This window comes from Oryctolagus cuniculus, chromosome 3 (assembly GCF_964237555.1).
Source record: "Oryctolagus cuniculus chromosome 3, mOryCun1.1, whole genome shotgun sequence".
Classification (NCBI taxonomy): domain Eukaryota; kingdom Metazoa; phylum Chordata; class Mammalia; order Lagomorpha; family Leporidae; genus Oryctolagus; species Oryctolagus cuniculus.
In genome coordinates, this window is record NC_091434.1 from 49,006,747 (window position 1) to 49,026,727 (window position 19,981).

Here is a 19,981-nt window from a genome sequence, read left to right on the forward strand (position 1 = left end):
GGGCTCTAACAAAGCCTCCCATCTGACTAGCTACCAGACGGTAAGGAAGAATTTTCTTCAGAATGAATTTTAATTATTTGCTTACCTGTCTTGGGACTTCCCTTAAAAGCTCACCATCAAACCTATTAAAGGGCTGGCATATAACAAGCATCCACGCACCATTTTACTAAACTATCCCACGCCCCCAGGAGACAGAGAGGGATTCTCAAGCTGAACACCTGTAACAATGGCTCACACAGAAGCTAAGTGACAGGGCCACAGCAGCTAGCAGAGCGAAAGCAAGAGCAGGAGCCAAGGGTCTGCTCTCCTATGGTTACAGCACTGGACGCACACTGGCTGCTGGGCCTCTGACCCTTGGGCCTCATCGCAGGAAACCTGTGTCGCACGCAGCCTTGCGGAGTGTCTGCAGCCTCCACGCTGGAACAAAGCGCTGCCGTGTCGGGCCAGCCCCCCCAAGGAACGCTACAGCCCTTCCACCAGGGCATCCGAAAAGTGCACGGACCATGGAAAGACACCTTCCGAAATCCACGGGCAGGTGTTTCAAACTGCTCACTTTCCATTTTGAAGACGTCTCTTACTTGAGGAACAAACGAGGAAGAGGAAAGAGGTAAATTTTTCATCTCGACCGAAAAGATTGCATCGCCACCGTTCAGCGACGTCAGAGAAACAGATCAGGGGAAGGGTGAGGCAAGAGGCAGGATTTCCTTAACTACCTGACGTAACGCTATTTAATAAATCACTTAGTCTAAAATGACAGAGAAACAGCACAGGTATCGGAGATCTCTAAGTTCAGGTCTCCGAGTCATGCTATTTTCACCTTTTGAAGTAGTAGGAGTTCAAATCCAGGATGGGCCAGGCCTGGGACCAAGAGGACTGCAGAACCACACCCACTGCGTGCTAGACTGAGTTTAGGCTGCAACCATCAGACAAGCAAGGGACAAATTTATTAAGGGCGAATTTTATGCAAAACCCATGTGCCTTTTAGATAGAAATTTAAGAGTTAACTGCTCAAGACTCTAAAATAGGAAGAAAGGGGATTTAAGCAATTCTTGGCTACCTGAGTCATTAGTCTCATTATCTCCCTGTCTAAAAGAGGGAGCTAAGGTCACTAAACCTCCCAAGCCTGAGACAGCTCCAGGGAAGACAGAGGGTCAGAGCCGCTCTCCTCAAAGGGTGTGACTCCTTATTCGGTGACGGCTGAACCTCCTTCTTATTTTGCTAAGAGAGTGGTCTCCTTCCAATATATTTTCTAAAGGTATGAGCTGCCATGATTTGCACACCCATGTTCTCGGCAGCAGCATTTCTCACCAGAGCCGAGATGGCGAAGGAGCCTGGCGTCCACCAGCAGGATCAATAAAAAACAGAAGAAACACACAACGGAGCATGCTTCCGCCTTACAAAGGAAGAAAGTCCTGACCCGTGCTATCACACGGACTGAAAACGGGGACAGGGCACAAAGGGCTGCCCAGGTACATTGCAGAGACAGGGAATGGAAGCGCTTTCCTAGAGGAGAAAGGTGTCCTAAAACTAAGACCAGGATCAAACTGGAGACGGCCTTGAACTTGAGGGTGAGGATTCCGAGCTTCAGTCTGAATGCAGTTCTGAAGTGAGAAGTCGGAGTGTGCTGAGGGGGGTTGGGTGATGAAACCACCTGCACTTGAACCCACATCACTCTGACCTAAGTATCTGAGCCCTGTATTCAGATTCTCTGCCCACAAATGAACGATGCTTCAAATGTATTTGAAATACTGTACAAACCTTGGCCCCAAATGACCCAGCAAATTTCCGGGTTTTATGTGAAGCTGGACACATCACTTAAGTTCTCATCTCTACAAGAATACTGCTGATTTCTCCATCATTTATTCTGAGAAGTAAACAAGACGATGTGCCAATGCACCAAGCAGAGCAACTGACACACAGCAGGCATGCCATCAACGCGAGCATTCCCTAAGTAGAATTCCCTGAGTTCACGCTGGCTCTGTGGGAATCAAGGAGGCAAACCAGGACTCAGAAGGCATTAATAAGAAAGTCAATACCTCGGCTAAAGTCACTGATGAGTCCCACAGCCAAGGTCTTGAAGACGACGCTTACAAAATGGTCTTTGTAGACAGGAAGTTGGTGGATGATCAGACAAGCACGAGGTGTGGCTCAGCAGAGCTAACAGTCAGCCCAGAGTGCTGGGGCAAGCTGCCTGAGAGTCCGAGAACACCAATCCGTGCACCTCCTGATGAGGTCATCCACCCTCTTCCTGGGTCTCGGTCCTGGGAAGCTGATCACAAGGCATCAGGATAACATGTGCCACAAGGTTTTTAATTAGTCATCTGTAAGATGCCACAGATTCCCTTGAAAAGGGCCTTTGTCTTAAATGGACTTTTTTTCTTTTTAAAGACACAGTATGGTCCACTAAGCTGAAACAACTAGAAGACAGGACTTTGAGTATTTTTGACACAAAGAAATGTTAAATGTTTGGGGAGACAGGTATATTTACTGTGACTGAACACTATACAATATATACATATATCCAAACATCATATAGGATCCCATAAATAATATACAAATTGTCTGTTAAAAGAAATTTTTAACTTTTTTAAAAAAGAGGAAAAAAAGCAGTCAAAATGGTCTCAACAGCAGGGGCCAATATTGTGCGGTAGTGGGTAAAGCCACTGCCTGCAGTGCTGACATCCCATATGGGTGCCAGTTAGAGTCCCGGCTGCTCCACTTCCGATCCAGCTCTCTGCAATGGCCTGGGAAAGCAGTAGAAGATGGCCCAAGTCCTTGGGTCCCTGCACCCATGTGGGAGACCCAGAAGAAGCTCTTGGCTCCTGGCTTCAAATCAGCACATCTCCAGCCTTTGCAGCCATTTGGGGAGTGAATCAGCAGATGGAAGACTCCTCTCTCTCTCTCTCTCTAACTATGCCTTTCAAATAATAAAATAAATAAATCTTTAAAAAAAATGGTGTAAGTGAGCCGGCGCCGTGGCTCAATAGGCTAATCCTCCACCTTGCGGCGCCGGCACACCGGGTTCTAGTCCCGGTTGGGGCGCCGGATTCTGTCCCGGTTGCCCCTCTTCCAGGCCAGCTCTCTGCTATGGCCAGGGAGTGCAGTGGAGGATGGCCCAGGTGCTTGGGCCCTGCACCCCATGGGAGACCAGGAAAAGCACCTGGCTCCTGGCTCCTGCCAGGATCAGCGCGGTGCGCCGGCTGCAGCGGCGGCCATTGGAGGGTGAACCAACGGCAAAGGAAGACCTTTCTCTCTGTCTCTCTCTCTCACTGTCCACTCTGCCTGTCAAAAAAAAAAAATAAATAAAATAAAAAAAATGGTGTAAGTGAAAATTGCAAGTCCTAGGCCAGTACCAGATTTTGTTGTCTATCTGAGCCTTACCTAAAAAACAAACTCGGTTTGCACATTTCACATTCTCCAGACCAAGAGAAATATTTGTGCTGCATATACAACACATATGTAAAACTGACAGCACTAGTCACTTTAATTCCTTATTAAAATAATTTGGCACGGGTCTCGCCACGCGTTAGCGGCAGTTCTTCCCGAAGCGCCACATCCCAGTCTGCATGGTGAGCTCAGAGAACTGTCAGAGGCCGGGGCGCACTCGCTGTAACCACACACACACACCCAGGGGCCCCCGATACCCCATCACCAAGCTACAAAAGAAGCAGAACCCAGGAGAGCGATGGCGAGTCCAGCTCCAACACAACAGGCCTGGTCCCCGCAGCTCGCTCCTGCCACCTCTGGGCCTGCCCTGGCCGCTTTGTCTCACCCGCTCCAACACTGCGTCTCTACCCTCTTCTTCAGGTTCCTGCCCGAGCATGGCCCACATGGCCCCTCGACACCATCACCGCCGGCACCTTACTGCCGCCACTTCCTTCCGGTGCTTCTCAATCCGATGTTGGAGGCAGGGCTCTGGCCCCCTTCGTCTTTTCCTCTGGGCCGTGCCTCACATCCCTGGCCTCGGCTCCCAAGCCCACGATGCACAGGCCAGGAGGTCGGGCAAACCACAGCTGCCAAAGATAGCCACAAGCCCATCAGGCAGTCGCTGCTGGTCCAGCCCAAGACGGGCCTACACCGCCCTCATATTATCATCTTTCGTTCCCAGGCTGCCAGTCATTTCAGACTATGAATTAAAGAACTATATATGAGTTCTGTGCCACGCTGAAAAGCTGGCTAAAAATAATTAGGCTCCCTCGGGCAGCCTTTACTTTGGAGCTGGATAATACAATACTGCCAGAGCTTTGTGGAGATAAACTCCATGGTGAGGCAAATACCTGCCTTTCTCCAGATCCAACAGAACTCTCTAGACGAAGGCACAGAGTGGTCTCCTACTATATCTACAGTGCTTGCTGCAAGTCTTAAAAATATTAGTGTGTGGTTATCTCAAAGCAGAAATACAGCAACAATGAAACCTGTGTAACAAATACCAGAGAGAGAAGGAGGAAAGCAGGGAAGGAGAGGAAGAAATCAAGACATAGCAAGCTCAGCGTGTGAGACCTTGGAGAAAGCTGTTCCTGGGGCGCAGCGGGTAAACCAAGCACCTGCAACACCAGCAGCTCACATGGGTGCGGGTTCAAGTTCAGACTGCCCCGTTCCAAGTCCAGCTCCTTGCTAATGCACCTGGGAAAGAAGAAGATGGCCCATGTATGTGGGCCTCCACACCCATGTGTGAGACCAGGACGGAGCTCTTGGCTCCTGGCTTTGGTCTGGCATAGCCCTGCCTATCTATTGTGGACATCTGAAAGTGAACCCACAGATGGAAGATCTTTCTCTCATTCTAACCTCTAACTCTGCCTTTCAAACCAATCAATTATTTAAAAAATTTTTAAAGTCATCCTGGGTTCGAGAGTCAGGGTAGTGACAACTCCAACTCCACTCCTACTAAGTGCTAGGCGGCTCAAAACCAAGGCACCTCTTTATTTCAACCCCAGCTCCAGGAGCTAAATATCACAATTATGTAAGAGGCCAAGATTCGAACTTAGGTCTACCTCCAAAAGCACGTGCCTTTCCAAGAAGCCACGTCATCTCACCCTCCACGCCTTCCAAAGCATTGTTCAGTGGAACACAGAGCTTCCCCTTAGAAATCAGGACCAGCATCACAACGTATGTGTGCTGTAGATACAAGGCAGAGGTAGATGCGTGCACAGTGGGGACAGCTGAATCGGTCCTGTGTTCCTGGTGCCGAGCTGCTTCCTCTTCCCACTCTGTACTTCTGGGTACCTGCCAGTGCTTCCAAAGGGTGACACTTCTGCAAACCCGATGTTGGACCCTGGTTCCCTATCCCCCCTAAGTCAGACTTTTGCAGTGGCTTCAATCAGAATATGTAAAGATATTATAAATATTCCACGAACATTTCAAGCCCTACATAGCGCCCGCGTGATGAAAGAGCTCCCCAAGGTCGGTAAATAATAGATAAGTGGGTGTCAACTTTTAAAGTTCTAAGAGGAAGAACTTTCTCAATCACCAAAGGTTCTGAGAAAGCAAATAACTGGGAAGTTATTCCAAAAAGGAGTGTTTTTATAAAACTACCCCGAGATAGAGTGTGCTCAGAAAATCAGACACAACATTCGTCTTCAGCCTTGTGATACGCTGTTTTCCCACCAGCTTTATCCAGCCTTCTGAAGCTGTGTCTCCATTCTGAGCAAACACCAACGCCGCACCCTTCAAAACAGTTTGTTCCCTTCACCTTAGCAATCTACCTTTTCAGACCGCTGGTGAGGCCGTGTGCTGCTGACGGCACAGCACCCATACACACATACACACACACACGCACACACACACACACACACGGCTGAGTATTGCCTGCTAACAGGCCTGGCAGCCCATCCTCCCTGCCTTGACCTGTGCAGACACCAGTTCTTCCCACGTATTTCCGAGACACATGAACCTGTGGATGTAGACCTCGTGGACACAGCATCTCAACAGCACATCACACGCTGCTCTTGTCGCACCCATACTTTGCTTTTGTGTCTGGGTTCTCTATGTAAAGCAAGGAGAACTTCCTCTTATCTCCAACTCTAGATCAAAAAAATCCTCATTTAATCAAACTAAAATAATCTGCAAGATTACACACCATTCTATTAACCACTATGACTCCTGGGAATAGGACAGGGGTACTGATAGAAGAAAACTACATTTTATATTATTATATATGCCTAGACCATTTGAAGTGTTTGTAAAAGGCATTTTGCTACTCTTGTAATTTGGGGGGGAGGGGGATCATACTTTTTTTTTAAAAAATCATACTTTTTAAAGGCAAATTTTAAAAGAAAAAAATCTTGGGGAACAGCTGGGAAGCAGGCATAACACTCAACTGGACTTTAAATTCTAGCCTTGCTTTCTGCCAGCAACCCATGAACTTGGAAAAGGTCCGAGCCTCAGACGAGACCACAGCCCTGGCTGACGTCTTCATGACAGCCAGTTAGGCCCAGAGCAGGGAACCCAGCCTCTCAACCCACAGAAACAGGGCTAACAAATACACGTTGTTCTAAGTTGCTAAGTTCAGGCTGATTCGTTTTGCAGCAAGAGAAAACTACTAACCCTAAATATTCCCAGGAATATTTGTTATACGTGGGGGTTGTCCCATGTATTAATGGAAAGTGCTTCTAATAAACACAGTTGTCCCTTGGTACTCACAGGGGATTGGCTCCTCGTGAATACCACAATCTGAGGATGCCCAAGTCCCTTATGGAAAAGGCCATCATATTTGCACAGAACCTACATACATCTTTCTGTACACAAGGGGATGTCAGAAAGTTCACAGAAAACGTGCAGTATCTTTGCGTTCCATTTTCCAAACTTTTCAAAGCTTCTTGTTTTAAATCGTCTCTAAGGGATGGAGGATATCTGATACCACAGAAATGCCATGCAAATAGTCGTTACGCGGTGCTGTCCAGGGAATAAAGAAAAAGTCTGTTCATGTTCTGTGCAGATAGAGTTGGTTTTCCCAAATATCGTCAATATCAGGTTGACTGAATCCACAGACAGTGAACCCAGACAAGGAAGACCAACAGCAAACAAATGTTAGCCAGTGTTCTGTTCATTAGCTTTGCAAAATTTTAAACCAAATACTTAGTATAGTACATATGCTTGAGCGCCTTCCCTAGAAAGTGCCTGGTGCCATCCTGCAGGGATCTAATATTAGTCCTGACTTCTAAAAATTGAAACGAATATAATACTTTAAAATTTCAAAATTCAGACCATGTTTTACTAGAATTCCAAAACAGGCACTTTTGCAAATACAATGAGATTGACATAACCACCTAAAAATGGGACTAACTCCAGACCTCCATTTCTGGCTCATCCCACACCTGACAATTCACACAGAAAACAAACTAAATTTACTGGGCGGCACCAAAAATACACACACCTTGCTTCTTGAGTTTCCAAACCTGCCCTGGGCCTTGCTCTTCCCCAAATTGCAGCTTTCCTGTCCCTGAGCAGAACCACAGTCCTGACCAGTCACCCTAAAAACAGAACACAGCTGGCTGCACCTCGGCTGGCCTGTCTGCTCCAGCCCCACAAAAGTCCACAGGAATCCGGCTGGCACCCATGCGGCCTGGGGCGGGGTGGGGAGGCCGGAGGCAGGGCTGACAAAGGGCAGAACACACTCAGAAAGGCAGAGCAGCACTGCCCAGCCAGTGACCCCACACAGAGCCCACCGGGACCGAAGTGCACATCCTGCAGCCAGGCCCAGCCCAAAGGCAGGAATAAAAGCAGACAGTCTCGGACCCTGTGTGTTGTTACCCAGGAGTCCAACGCTTCCCTCTGTCTCCTCTCACCGGGTCCTCCTCCGTCTCCAACCCAACAGGCCAGAGTGGTTAAACGTCAGCGTCTCTGAACCTGTCCCAGGCTTAGAGACTCTGCAAGGCCATGAATGCCCATGGACCTACTTGGTGCTACGCAACCCAATTCTGAAAACAGAACGCTTGGGGACTGTCGTGTGGTCAAGCGAATAGATCTCCTCTTCCAGGCTGGGCCGAGTGATGGTTACTCGCAACACACACACCCTAACGCAACCTGACACTGACTACCTTGAAAATGCCTCCTCCCACCCAGAACTCCAGGTGCGGTGTGACCACGAGGGAGCCGTCCTCCAGAGCTGGCTGGCTGCAGGCCCTAGGGGACCCCAGGGGTTGTGAATGCTGTGGAGAGTTGACACTGCATCCCAACACAAAGCAATGCTTCCTGAGAGCTCCGAGAAGGGTCTTATTTCTAGGTGGGGTGTGGGGACAGATGGAAAGCAGGATGAAAGAACACAGTCCCTCAGTCTGGCTCACAGAGGTTACTGAGGCCACGGGTGGGCCCACTGTTCCCAGGGGCGAGAGTCCCCGCATTCACTGCCCCCTCAACAGCGATGGCTTCTGAACTCACAAAGGTCTGCTCAGTATGCTGGCACGCTGCATCACCCTGGATGGTCACTCACTTTTGTTGAATAAAACAAAGTTAGGGGGCCAGCGTTGCAGCACAGCAGTTTAAGCTCCTGCTTTCGACGCTGGCAACCCCTATCAGAGTGCCAGTTCAAGACCCAGGTGCTCCACTTCCAATCCTATTTCCTGCAAATGATGGCCTGAGTACTTGGGCCCTTGCTACTCATGAGAGAGAACTGGATGGAGTTACAGGATCCTGGCTTTGGTCTGACCCAGGCCCAGCCATTGCAGCCATTTGGGGTCTGAGTCAGCAGATGGAAGCTCGCTCGCTCGCGCGCTCTCTCTCTCTTGCTCATTCTACCTTTAAAAAAAAAAATAAATCTTCTTAAAAAAATAATTAAGGTTAGAGACCATAAGTGAAACAAATTTTTAAGCCACAACCTCATTTTCTGGAATATAAGTAAGCAAAGTGAGGTAGAGACAGTAGCATGTTACATGTCATATTAACTTAGCCTTGGACATCAGGCTAAACAATTTTGCAACAAGCTATAAACAAACCCAACGCATGAGTATCACCAGAATAAGAGCCAGAAATAGATTTCTTAAGGACAGGATTCGTGATATTTGGAACTAGGGAAATAGCAAATTTATCTTACAGTATTTTTTTATCAATTATAAAAGCAATATATATGTGGCCTAAGTCCTATAATACAGAAACATAAAATAGTAACACTGTTCCACCTCCACTCCAATCCAAACCTGGTACCCAAGGTTAATATTCTTTTTCCTCTGTGTGCATGCAAATACAAATACATCTGTAACATACACACACTCACAACCCCCCACCCCACTTTTTAAAACAGTATCATACTGTACCCATTACTTTATAATCTGCTTTTTCTCACTCAAAGGAGAGCATGCCCAGCCCTCCAACATGGTATAATTAAACTTACAAAATGAGGGGTCAGCACTGTGGCGTAGCAGGCAAAGTCACCGCCTGCAGTGCCGGCATCCCATATGGGCGCCAGTTCAAGTTCTGGCTGCTCCACTTCCAATCCAGCTCTCTGCTGTGGCCTGGGGAAGCAGTGGAGGATGGCCCAAGTCCTTGGGCCCCTGCACCTGCGTGGGAGACCCAGAAGCCCCTGGCTCCTGACTTTGGATCAGCACAATTCCAGCTGTTGCGGCCAGCTGGGGAGTGAACCAGTAAATGGAAGACCTCTCTCTCTCTCTGCCTCTCCTTCTCTGTGTAACTCTTTCAACATAAATAAATCTTAAAGAAAAAAATAAACTTACAAAATGAAGGCACATATCTCATGGAAATAGTAGCCCTAAAGCATCATGAAAAATACTGATATGAATATCTGGCAGCTGAAGTCAATTTTCTGCTTTTGTTTTATAACCAGAAAAGGTATTCCAAAAATAGTTCAGAAAATAAAATTATGTATAGCTGAAACCCATTTTGTCTGAAGACTCAAGAATATGAGCACTTGGCATTTTGTTAAAAGAGGGATTGTTGTATTTTTAGTGGCCACAACAAATCAGGTATTTGAATGCAAGCAATGTTCCCCTCTCCATCCCATTTTCAATTCACCTGAAGGAGAGTTGTGCTTCTTGGAGCCAAAAAGAAACATGACCAGTAACCTTCGTTAGGCTATAATTGACTGCTCCTATCTCCATCTCAACAAAGGCCTGTGTTGAAAGGCTATCTTTTATTTGCTATCAGACCACACGTCCCAGAAAGCTGCAGAACTTCCAGGCTCTCCCACCTGAAAGCAGAAATGCTACACTGGGAGGGAAGGCAACACCACTCCCAGCTCTACAGCTGCGACTTCTACTTCTCCCATTGGGATCAGCATCTCAAACAGCCACATCTCTGCCGTGCAACTACGTCTCCGCACAGTGGCCAGTTATCAAACGGATATTCCAAAAGCAAGAGTCACACGTTGCATGCTACTGCCCCACCTCCCACAGAGGCCTCCCAATCATGACTATTTCACAATGAAATTAATTAACCAAAGTTATCCTGGAAACACGGCTGGTGCTATGGTGCTGTGTCCTCCCCAAAGACATCAATTGACATGCAGCAACCAATGCGATGGTTTTAGGAGTGGGACCTTGGGCGGGTGATTGGGTCATAAGGTGACCCAATGTGAATGGGGTCTGTGCCCTTACAAAAGGGGCCCCACAGAACTTCTGCCTTCCACTATGGAAGAACACAGCAAGAAGCACCAGCCAGGGTGCAGGGCCTCACCCGACACTGAATCTGCTGGCCCCTTCATCATGGACCTCCCCAGAACTGCAAGAGGGAAATTTCAGTGCTTCATAAGCCACTCAGTTTATGATATTTTGTGAGACTAGCCAGACAAAGAAAGCTACATGTGTCATACATTAATATAGCCTGTTAATCCTATAAGTAATTTAAAAAGTACATTACTTTCACAAAAAGTTAAAACTGATCCTACTTCTATCACTTTACTCTCTCCCATTTATTTTATTTCCTCCCTACATGGATAACAGAAAAATACAAAGTATATCCCAATAATCCAGTTCTCCACGCCTAGATGCACCTGTTGACAAGAGGGAAAGAGAAGTCACAAGAGAGGCGAAATCTATTAAAACTGCTTCCAGTCAGTCCACCCTGCTTCCTTCTCAGCTGCTGGGACAGGGAATCAATGCCCCACTTCTCTGCTTGGTTAAACGACACACCTTTCCCTGGGCAGATGCAAGTGTCTGCTTTATGCAAACTCCCGAGATACTGCATACACTTGTATTTCTGACTCATGTTTTAAATATATTTTGAGAACTTGTTAAAGTAGCATTATGAAATCCTTTATAAAGAATTTTTACAAGATAAAATTTCATTATTGCATATATTTACATGTTTTCATTTTTTGCATATAGCATTAAACTTCTGTATTTACAGGATGTAAACTATTCCCAAATCTCCAGGGACCAAGCATGTATTCATCTGTGGTCATTTGTTCCCATCCCTACCAACTACAAACGTCAAAAAGGTCCACGTCCTGTGTTGCATTTTAACAAATAGCATCTCAATAATCAGACTTTGCTAATCTGACAGCATCCACGAAGATACCTATGGATTCTGAAGTCTCTTCTAAACACACGTCCTGTATGTTCTACTTGCTTGAAAGTCCCCACTGTCCAGCACAATATTCTGCACACAGCTGAGACTATAAATGCCCAGGAGAGACTCTTGGCTGTAATCAATATTCTCCCTGTGCTAAATCAGCGAACACTCAAAGCTCTGAGGATATGAACAAGCATCTCCAGACTCTAAGGAACAGAGGGGAAACGGACAGTCTGAAAGAGAAAAGCCAGCTCTCCGCCACAACATACTACGTCTAACCCCTTACTCACATAGATTTCATTATGGTCAAAACGCTTCTTGAGGTTGTTGATGAAAGTCTCCTCGTTGAGAGGTTCCAGAAGAACCATATCTCCAACTCCGATCATGTTGTCCAGAAGTGAGGTCTTCACCTCCATCTTGGCCATGGTCGTGTGCTGTAGGAGACAAAAGGGGTCAATTTAAATGAGCAAAATTGTCTCAGCTGGGTTTTTGGCACCACTGTAAAATGAAACTCTGGCAGTTCCAAATGACCTTCACCAGCCTCAAATGTCATAGCCTCCCCTCCCTAGGACTTGCATCAGAAGCCTCGGGCTTGGCTGTAGTCCTCCCATTTGCTACAAGTGAGCCTCCCTCCCCATGCATCCTCCCAGGCAAAGTCTACCAACAGAAAGAGCACTGGAGAGCCCACAGAGCCCACTGGCTTAGCCCACTATGCCACAGTGCCAAAAAGATATTTATTTCAAAGTCAGAATTACTGAGAAGGAGAGAGAGAGCCCACCCTTCTTTAGACCATCTCCCCCTCCCCTACTGAGAGTCGCAAGATTCCAGCAAATGAACCAACCCACCCCCCACTCCCAACCTTTGTACATCCATGTCCAGTGTTGAACCTTCATGGCTCTGCTGGAGCTAGGATGCTGTCCTCCAGCAGTCCAGGAGGAAATTAAGAATGCTTTTTGCTAAGAAACATGTTTTAAGCGATGCTAACATTTTTTGGTTGATGGCCACCTACCAGATACTACATCAAGAACTTCATATGCATTAATTAATTTAATCCCCATCATAATGCTATGAGGTCAGGTGTTGTTATCCCCCATTTTAGGAAATGAAAACTGAAGCTCAAAAATTAAGAAACTTGCTAGAGTTACTTAAGAGTATTTTGCATGTCATGTTAAAGAACTCAATCACCACTTATACCATTTCATCTCTGGGAAGAAATTTCATTCCAGGCACTCAAAATTCACTGTAATGAAAAGAATACAATCCACTGGTGAACGAAAGGTTCCCTATATAATACAAACTGCCAGGAACAATCTCCATATTCTTAGTTCTCATTCCAACAGACATGCCACCACAAAAGCAAAGTCAAATTGACATGCAATGAACAGACTAAAATACTAGTTTGCCTACGGCTCAATGTAAAAATCCACCAGGTGACAACAGGCATGTAACAAAGCAGCATTCTACCCTACGGTGCCACTCAACAGCGGAACGCTACATCCCTCAGGTTTCCAATCTGGTCGCTATCAAGGGTGCTAATCAAGGGTGCTATAATCCTTTGGATATTTGAAGATAGGTAAGTGTGTTGTGTGTGCGTGTGCGCACACACGTGTTCATGTTACTCCACCTAATATTACTAGGACTAAGACAGTAGAACTAAATTCACCCGGGCCCTTTCCTCTACACGTTTCCAAAGCAGAAGTCAGTTTTATATTATTTCAGTATACTAATAACACAAAATATTTCAGAATACTAATCAATCCTTACAAACATGCATGGCCAACACAGAGTGGAATACACATTTGATTCTTCCCATGAAGGAATCACTCAGGCATACTGTAACTTGTAAAGGTTCGTCTGCTTGCTTAAATCTTAGCAGTTTATATAAATGGCCTCCTATTCTAGTCAAGAACATCTGCTAGGTCTCATAGAGGCAACAGAAACTACATGTCTCTTGCCTGTTGTGAGCAAAAGGGCTAGTAATTAAGTAATTAATTATTGGGGCCGCCGCTGTGGTGCAGTGGGTTCATGCCCTGGCCTGAAGCGCTGGCATCCCATATGGGTGCTGGTTCGAGACCTAGCTGCTTCACTTCTGATTCAGCTCTCTGCTATGGCCTGGGAAAGCAGTACAAGATGGCCCAAGTCCTTGGGCCCCAGCACCTACGTGGGAGACCCAGAGGAAGCTCCTGGCTTCGGATTGGCGCAGCTCCAGCCGTTGCAGCCATCTGGGGAGTGAACCAGCAGATGGAAGACCTCTCTCTCTGTGTAACTCTGACTTTCAAATAAAACAAATACATCTTTTAAAAAAAAGAAGTAATTCATTATTATTAACTAGTAGCAATTTACATTAGTCCACAAACAACTTTTATCTGACTCCATTAAAATTGTGTATGTCTGGGGGAGGGAGAGAGAGAACCAAGATGAAATCAAATAAGATCAAATAAGGATTTAATAATCAAAACAAGAAAAATAGAGGTTTGTTAGTGTGATTTTTTTTAAATTATCACATACCTGCAATTCTGGTTTTTTGTTTTTGTTTTTAAGATTTTGTTCATTTATTTGAGAAACAGAGTTACAGACAAGAGGAAGAGAAAAAGGTCTTCCATCTGCTGGTTCATTCCCCAAATGGCTGCAACAGCCAGAGCTGGGCTGATCTGAAGTCAGGAGCCAGGAGCTTCCTCTGCATCTCCCTCATGGATGCAGGGGCCCAAGCACTTGGGCATCTTCCATTGCTAAGCAATGAGTGAGGGATACGTGTTTTCTCTTTCCCAGGCCATTAGCAGAGAGCTGGATCAGAAGAGCAGCAGCTGGGAACCAAACCAGAGTCCTGTGGGATGCTGGAGCCACAGGCAGAGGCTTAGCCCACTATGCCACAGTGCCAGCCCCTGTTAATGTGTTTTTTTAAAAAAAGATATATTTATTTATTTCAAAGTCAGAATTACTGAGAGAGAAGGAGAGAAAGAGAGAGCTCGATCTTCCTTCCACTGGTTCACTCCCCAGGTAGCCACAGCAAAGCCAATATCCGGTCACCCACATGAGTGCAGGAGACCAAGGACTTGGGCCATCTTCTGCTGTTCTTCCCACACCATAGCAGAGAGCTGGACCATAAGTGGAGGAGCTGGGACTTGAACCAGTGCCCAAATGGGATGTCGGCATCATAGGCAGTGGCAGTGGCTTTACCTACCATGTCACATATGCCTCTTTTTTTTTTTAAGACTTATTTATTTTATTTGAAAGTCAGAGTTACACAGAAAGAGGAGAAGCAGAGAGAGAAAGAGAGAGGAGAGGCAGAGAGAAAGAGGTCTTCCATCCAATGGTTGGAATTGGCCACAACGGCCGGAGCTGCACCAATCCGAAGCCAGGAGTTTCCTCTGGGTCTCCCACATGGGTGCAGGGGCCCAAGGATTTGGGTCGCCTTCTACTACTTTCCCAGGCCATAGCAGAGAGCTGGATTGGAAGAGGAGCAGCCGGGACTAGAACCGGCATCCATATGGGATGCCAGCGCTTCAGGCCAGGGCATTAACCCACTGCACCACAGCACCGGCCCCATCACATATGCTTTTAAAAATTTCATGCTAACCATAGGTGAGATAAACAGTCCTAGACATCACTAACACCCAACAATGAAACCCAAAAAAATGACTTCCTGCACTTCCAAGTAGGCCGGGCTCTGATTGAGAACAAAATATTTGGGGGATGGGGCCTGGACATTCCCTAGAGACGGAGAGGCCGGGGAGGCGGCTGGGCCACCGCCAACGTCCATGGAAAGACGTGCTCAGGAATGGGACCGTGAGTGCCCAGGCTTTGTCACAATGAATTAACATTTAAATCAGATTCCAGGTTCCCAGACTCGTGTGATGCCAAAAGCACTCTAGTGGCGACGCATTACACGTAATTTGACAGATGAGGGAAGAAGGCTTAGGGATTAAGGGGGAAGTCAACCTGAGAAGAGTTTCAAAAATAACCACCTCAAACCAGCAATTTAAATTAAGCGAAGTCGTTGAGTGGGAAATCTCTGCCCCCGGGTGGATTTCTGTACACAGCCTACTCACAGACACAGCTATGGCCACAATGCAGCGTGGCTGCAGGTACACAGTTAAGCAGCCCATCTTTCTCAGCAATTACACCTGCTTTCCATCTTTCCAAATATATGTCCAAGGAGGTTTGTACCGGTTCTGACTCTTAACACTTCTATTCCAATTTAATAACGGGAGGGGAGGTTGGCGGGTTGGGAAGACTAGAGTACAAAACAAATGCTGAGTTACAGGCACTCAATTAAAAAGCGAGAAACTCAGAAAACACAACTTCTGCAAACAAATACAACAGAAAGGAAATAAAACTGAAAAGTGGCACCATGGTTCACCTAGATGGTCCAGATTCGGGTGGGTGGGTGGGTGGGTGCTGGAAGCCTCTGAGCACCTAGGTACTTGCGAGGGTACAGCAGGACCGCCCGCACCCTCAGGGAGACAGCAGGACATGCAGCAAGTGCTAGAGGTACTTCCACATCTGCCTCCCAATGCACTGCTTTCCCATCTGAGACCACCACCCCGAGTCTTGGGCCACTTTAGACATCAATGAGATCAGTCTGTGTATTTGCTCCACCAAAAGAACCAGATTTGGTTTTACACGAAGGGACCAGCCAGCCTCACCATGGAAACACCTTTCAGCTTCACGTGCTAACTCAACATTCCCACAAACCATCAGAAGATTCCACGTGGGGTTACAGGAGATTTAAATGAGAATGTACGCAGAGCACTGAGGACACTTCTCGTTTGAGACATATACAGAGACAGTCACACATCACCTAACAACTTTTCAGCCAACAACAGCATATACGATGATGCATCTAGCATTTTATGGTGCAGTCACATCATGGCCGACTTAGTTTGTATAAACGCACTCTACAAAGTTTGCACACTTACAACATCATCTTATTAGGCATTCTCAGAACATATGCCCGTTGCTAAGCAATGAGTGAGGGATACGTGTTTTCTCTTTCCCGAGAGCCCTCAAGGGAGTCCACGCTCCTCTGGGGAAGCCCATTCCACACCACGCTTTAGGAACTGGTATGTGATCGAGGCTAAGTCAATCAACACATTTCCATTCCCAGCCCCCGTAACGGATTCCTGGGTGGGCACATGAGTGAGCCTGAGGCTTCAGCTTGGGTTATCAGGGCAAAGGTTCTCTCTGCTTCTGGGTGGTGTGACTTGTGGATGTGACTGTTAGACCTGCTGCAGCCGTCTAGGCTTTCAGGAGGGAGCTAGCCCCAGCAGAAAGACAACACAGGGAAGGGGCAGGGCAAGAAAATGACCCAGAATTATTCCTGCTGCAGTCCTAATGACATCACAGACCTCTGGATCAAACTGCACCTGAAGCCCATGCCCCGTCATTCAAGTTTTCAGTCCAGTGAGTCCAACTGCTATCTTACCTAATAAAAGAAACTGCCACCAGGAGGTGGAATGCTAACTGGCCCATGAAAAAAGCGTGGATGGGCTGAGCTAAGGTAGGAGGTGGAGGGCAGGGCACCTCCTATCCTGGACTGACAGGATGATCCTCTTTGATAACTAACAGCCAAACAGCTGACGACCCCACCCCTCTTGTGCCTTGAGACTCAGACCTTGCCCCTAACAAGAAAATCTGGGAAAAATTCATGATGCTAGAGTGTGGGCTGGCTACTGCTTAGAAGTCCTACAAGAAACAGCCACACTAGCCATGAATTGGCCGGTCTGAGAGGCCAGAGAGAAAACACGGTGCTGCCCAGTGAAGTCACTGTGCCTGCAGGTGGGAGATCCAGAGACATGACCCATCCGGAGCAACAAGTGCTTTGCTTCTGTAGCCCAAGAGGAGGCTGAGGCCTCTCCCTGTGAGGAACCAGCCCCCAACAATGCTCACCAGCCCCAGGGGGATTCTACTAGCCAAGAACTATGGCAACCCTGCAGGGCACCAAGGCCAGGAGCGGCATAGCCAGACGGGCCTCTCACTGCAAACTCTTGGGGCTGGACAGGCTCTCCAAGTCCACATAAGCCAAGCAACTTTCAAAACTGCCTTTGTAAGAGAGGTATACTGCAGAGAGTGACCGACTGGCAGTCGCTCCCGACCGGTCCATCAGTCAACCCAAGACCGCCAACTCTACAGGACAGGAGACAGAACTGCTCAGGCATGGCAGCCCCAGACTCGGTCGCCGTCCCAACACTCCCAGCACGCAGCCCCGACATGGCCAGGGAGGACGAATGGACAAAGGAGGCTTACTTGAAGAGAAGACCCTCCGAGGAGGGGGCGCCCACTCTCAGCCACACAGAGTAGAGGTGCACGATGCGGGCAGGGGCTTGGTATTTTTCCCAAAGATAAGCAGGGTAAGCAAGGTGCCCGCAAGACGAGGGCAGCCCAGGGGCAGGGCCACAGGACATGTTCGTTCTTTTTTTTTTTTTTTAAGATTTTAATTTATTTATTTGACAGAGTTACAGACAGTGAGAGGGAGAGACAGAGAGAAAGATCTTCCTTCCATTGGTTCACCGCCCAAATGGCCACTATGGCCGGAGCTGCGCTGATCCAAAGCCAGGAGCCAGGTGCTTCTCCTGGTCTCCCATGGGGTGCAGGGCCCAAGCACTTGGGCCATCCTCCACTGCCTTCCCAGGCCACAGCAGAGAGCTGGACTGGAAGAGGGGCAACCAGGACAGAACCGGGAGAACCGGGCCCCAACCGGGACTAGAACCCAGCGCCCATATGGGATTCCGGCACCACAGGCGGAGTATTAGCCTAGTGCACCAAGGCGCTGGCCCCAGTCCACGTTCTTTCTTTTCTGAAGGGGTCACCATCCAGCGTACGTCCTGCTCCTACTTGTCCCTGGTTCCCTGTTTAGGTAGCCCCAGCTTTACTCAGCCGTCTGGGAGGTAGTGCCCGACTTCCACAACAGAATCCAAGAGACAGGTCTGCTCTCTCCACCCCAGGCCAGGCACAGAGACGCCTAACTGACATGACACTAAGTACTAGGCCCGACACTTAGGATTATACCATTGTCAGGCCCTCAGGATTACGTACATGTAAAAACTAAACGTCTTCTCCCTGACTTGATAAAAGCAGTCTACAAAACACAATGGCTGGGGCCAGCGCAGTGCCGTAGCCAGGTAAAGCCGCCACCTATGGTGCCGGCATCCCATATGGGCACCAGTTCAAGTCCCAGCTGCTCCTCTTCCAATCCAGCTCTCTGCTATGGCCTGGGAAAGCAGCAGAAGATGGCCCAAGTCCTTGGGCCCCTGCACCTGCTTGGGAGACTAGGAAGAAGCTCCAGGCTCCAGGCTTCATTTCAGCCCAGCTCCAGCCATTGCGGCCATCTGGGGAGTGAACCAGTGGATGGAAGACCTCCATCTCTGTCTTTCCCTCTCTCTGCCTGTAACTCTGGCTCTCAGATAAATAAAATGTTTTTTAAAAAGTTAGCCTGCGGGCCAGTGCCACAGCTTACTAGACTAATCCTCCACCTGCGGCGCCGGCACCCCGGGTTCTAGTCCTGGTCGGGGCGCCAGATTCTGTCCAGGTTGCTCCTCTTCCAGTCCAGCTCTCTGCTGTGGCCCGGGAAGGCAGTGGAGGATGGCCCACGTGCTTGGGCCCTGCACCCGCATGGGAGACCAGGAGAAGCACCTGGCTCCTGCCTTTGGATCAGCGCAGCAAGCCAGCCGTGGCGGCCATTTAGGCGGTGAACCAACGGAAGAAGACCTTTCTCTGTCTCTCTCTCTCACTGTCTAACTCTGCCTGTCAAAAAAAAAAGTTAGCCTGCTATAGATTGATTGAATTTTGAGTCCTGCCTGCTGTTGCCTTGGCAGGACCAGACCAAATGATTTCCCAGGCATTATATGGCCCGCAGGCTGGACATTCCACTCCCCTGCTTAAGGGTACTGCTGTGGGCCAGCCACTAGCCCACAGACCAGTGCCATGTGACCCCATGGCTGCACCCACTCTTCCCAGCTGTTGTTCCAGCCAAGAAAAACAAAATATGACGGCAAGTGTTCCTTCCCCCTCCTACTCTCATGGCAATAACTTCCAAAATTACTACCTATAGTTCAATGTATACCAGTTCATTTACTGGAATTTTCTGCAGAGTAAAAATACCATTGAGACTACTCAAAGCATCATTTGAAAATTTCCTCAAAAATCCAAAAAAGAGTGCAGAATAAACATTCTATAGCATCTTAAACCAGCCATCTGTAACCTAAGATCTACATGTAACTAGTCTACCCAGTCACAGGCCTTAAATTACAAGCTACTGACCACATCAAGGTCATCTGGGTTTGGGAAGGTCAGGATCATCATTCTTTAAGCTGTTAGCTGTTAGCTCCCCAACATGCTCCCCACAAACACACCCAGAACAACACAGCACATCCCAAGTGCAAGATGATGCCATGATTTGATATCAAAACAATAAAGCTGAAATACTTTTCCAAATTAAAAATCAATTTAATAATAACAGCTAACAAGAAATGGAGGGTAAGCTGAAATAAAGCTCATCTTATTCAGCAGTCTTCCATTGAAT

General features: G+C 47.7%; 1 protein-coding gene across 10 annotated transcripts in view; it reads right to left on the bottom strand.

The window, feature by feature from the left end:
• The window catches only part of MYO1B (myosin IB), a 189,605-nt gene that overhangs the window by 134,657 nt on the left and 34,967 nt on the right, over positions 1-19,981 (bottom strand). For all 10 annotated transcript variants that reach the window (XM_070070449.1, XM_008258850.4, XM_070070455.1 and 7 more), the window contains exon 2: positions 11,751-11,894. In XM_070070449.1, the coding sequence (XP_069926550.1) occupies positions 11,751-11,885 (135 nt within the window). In that variant the 5' untranslated portion in view covers positions 11,886-11,894. The remainder of the gene's footprint in view (positions 1-11,750; positions 11,895-19,981) is intronic.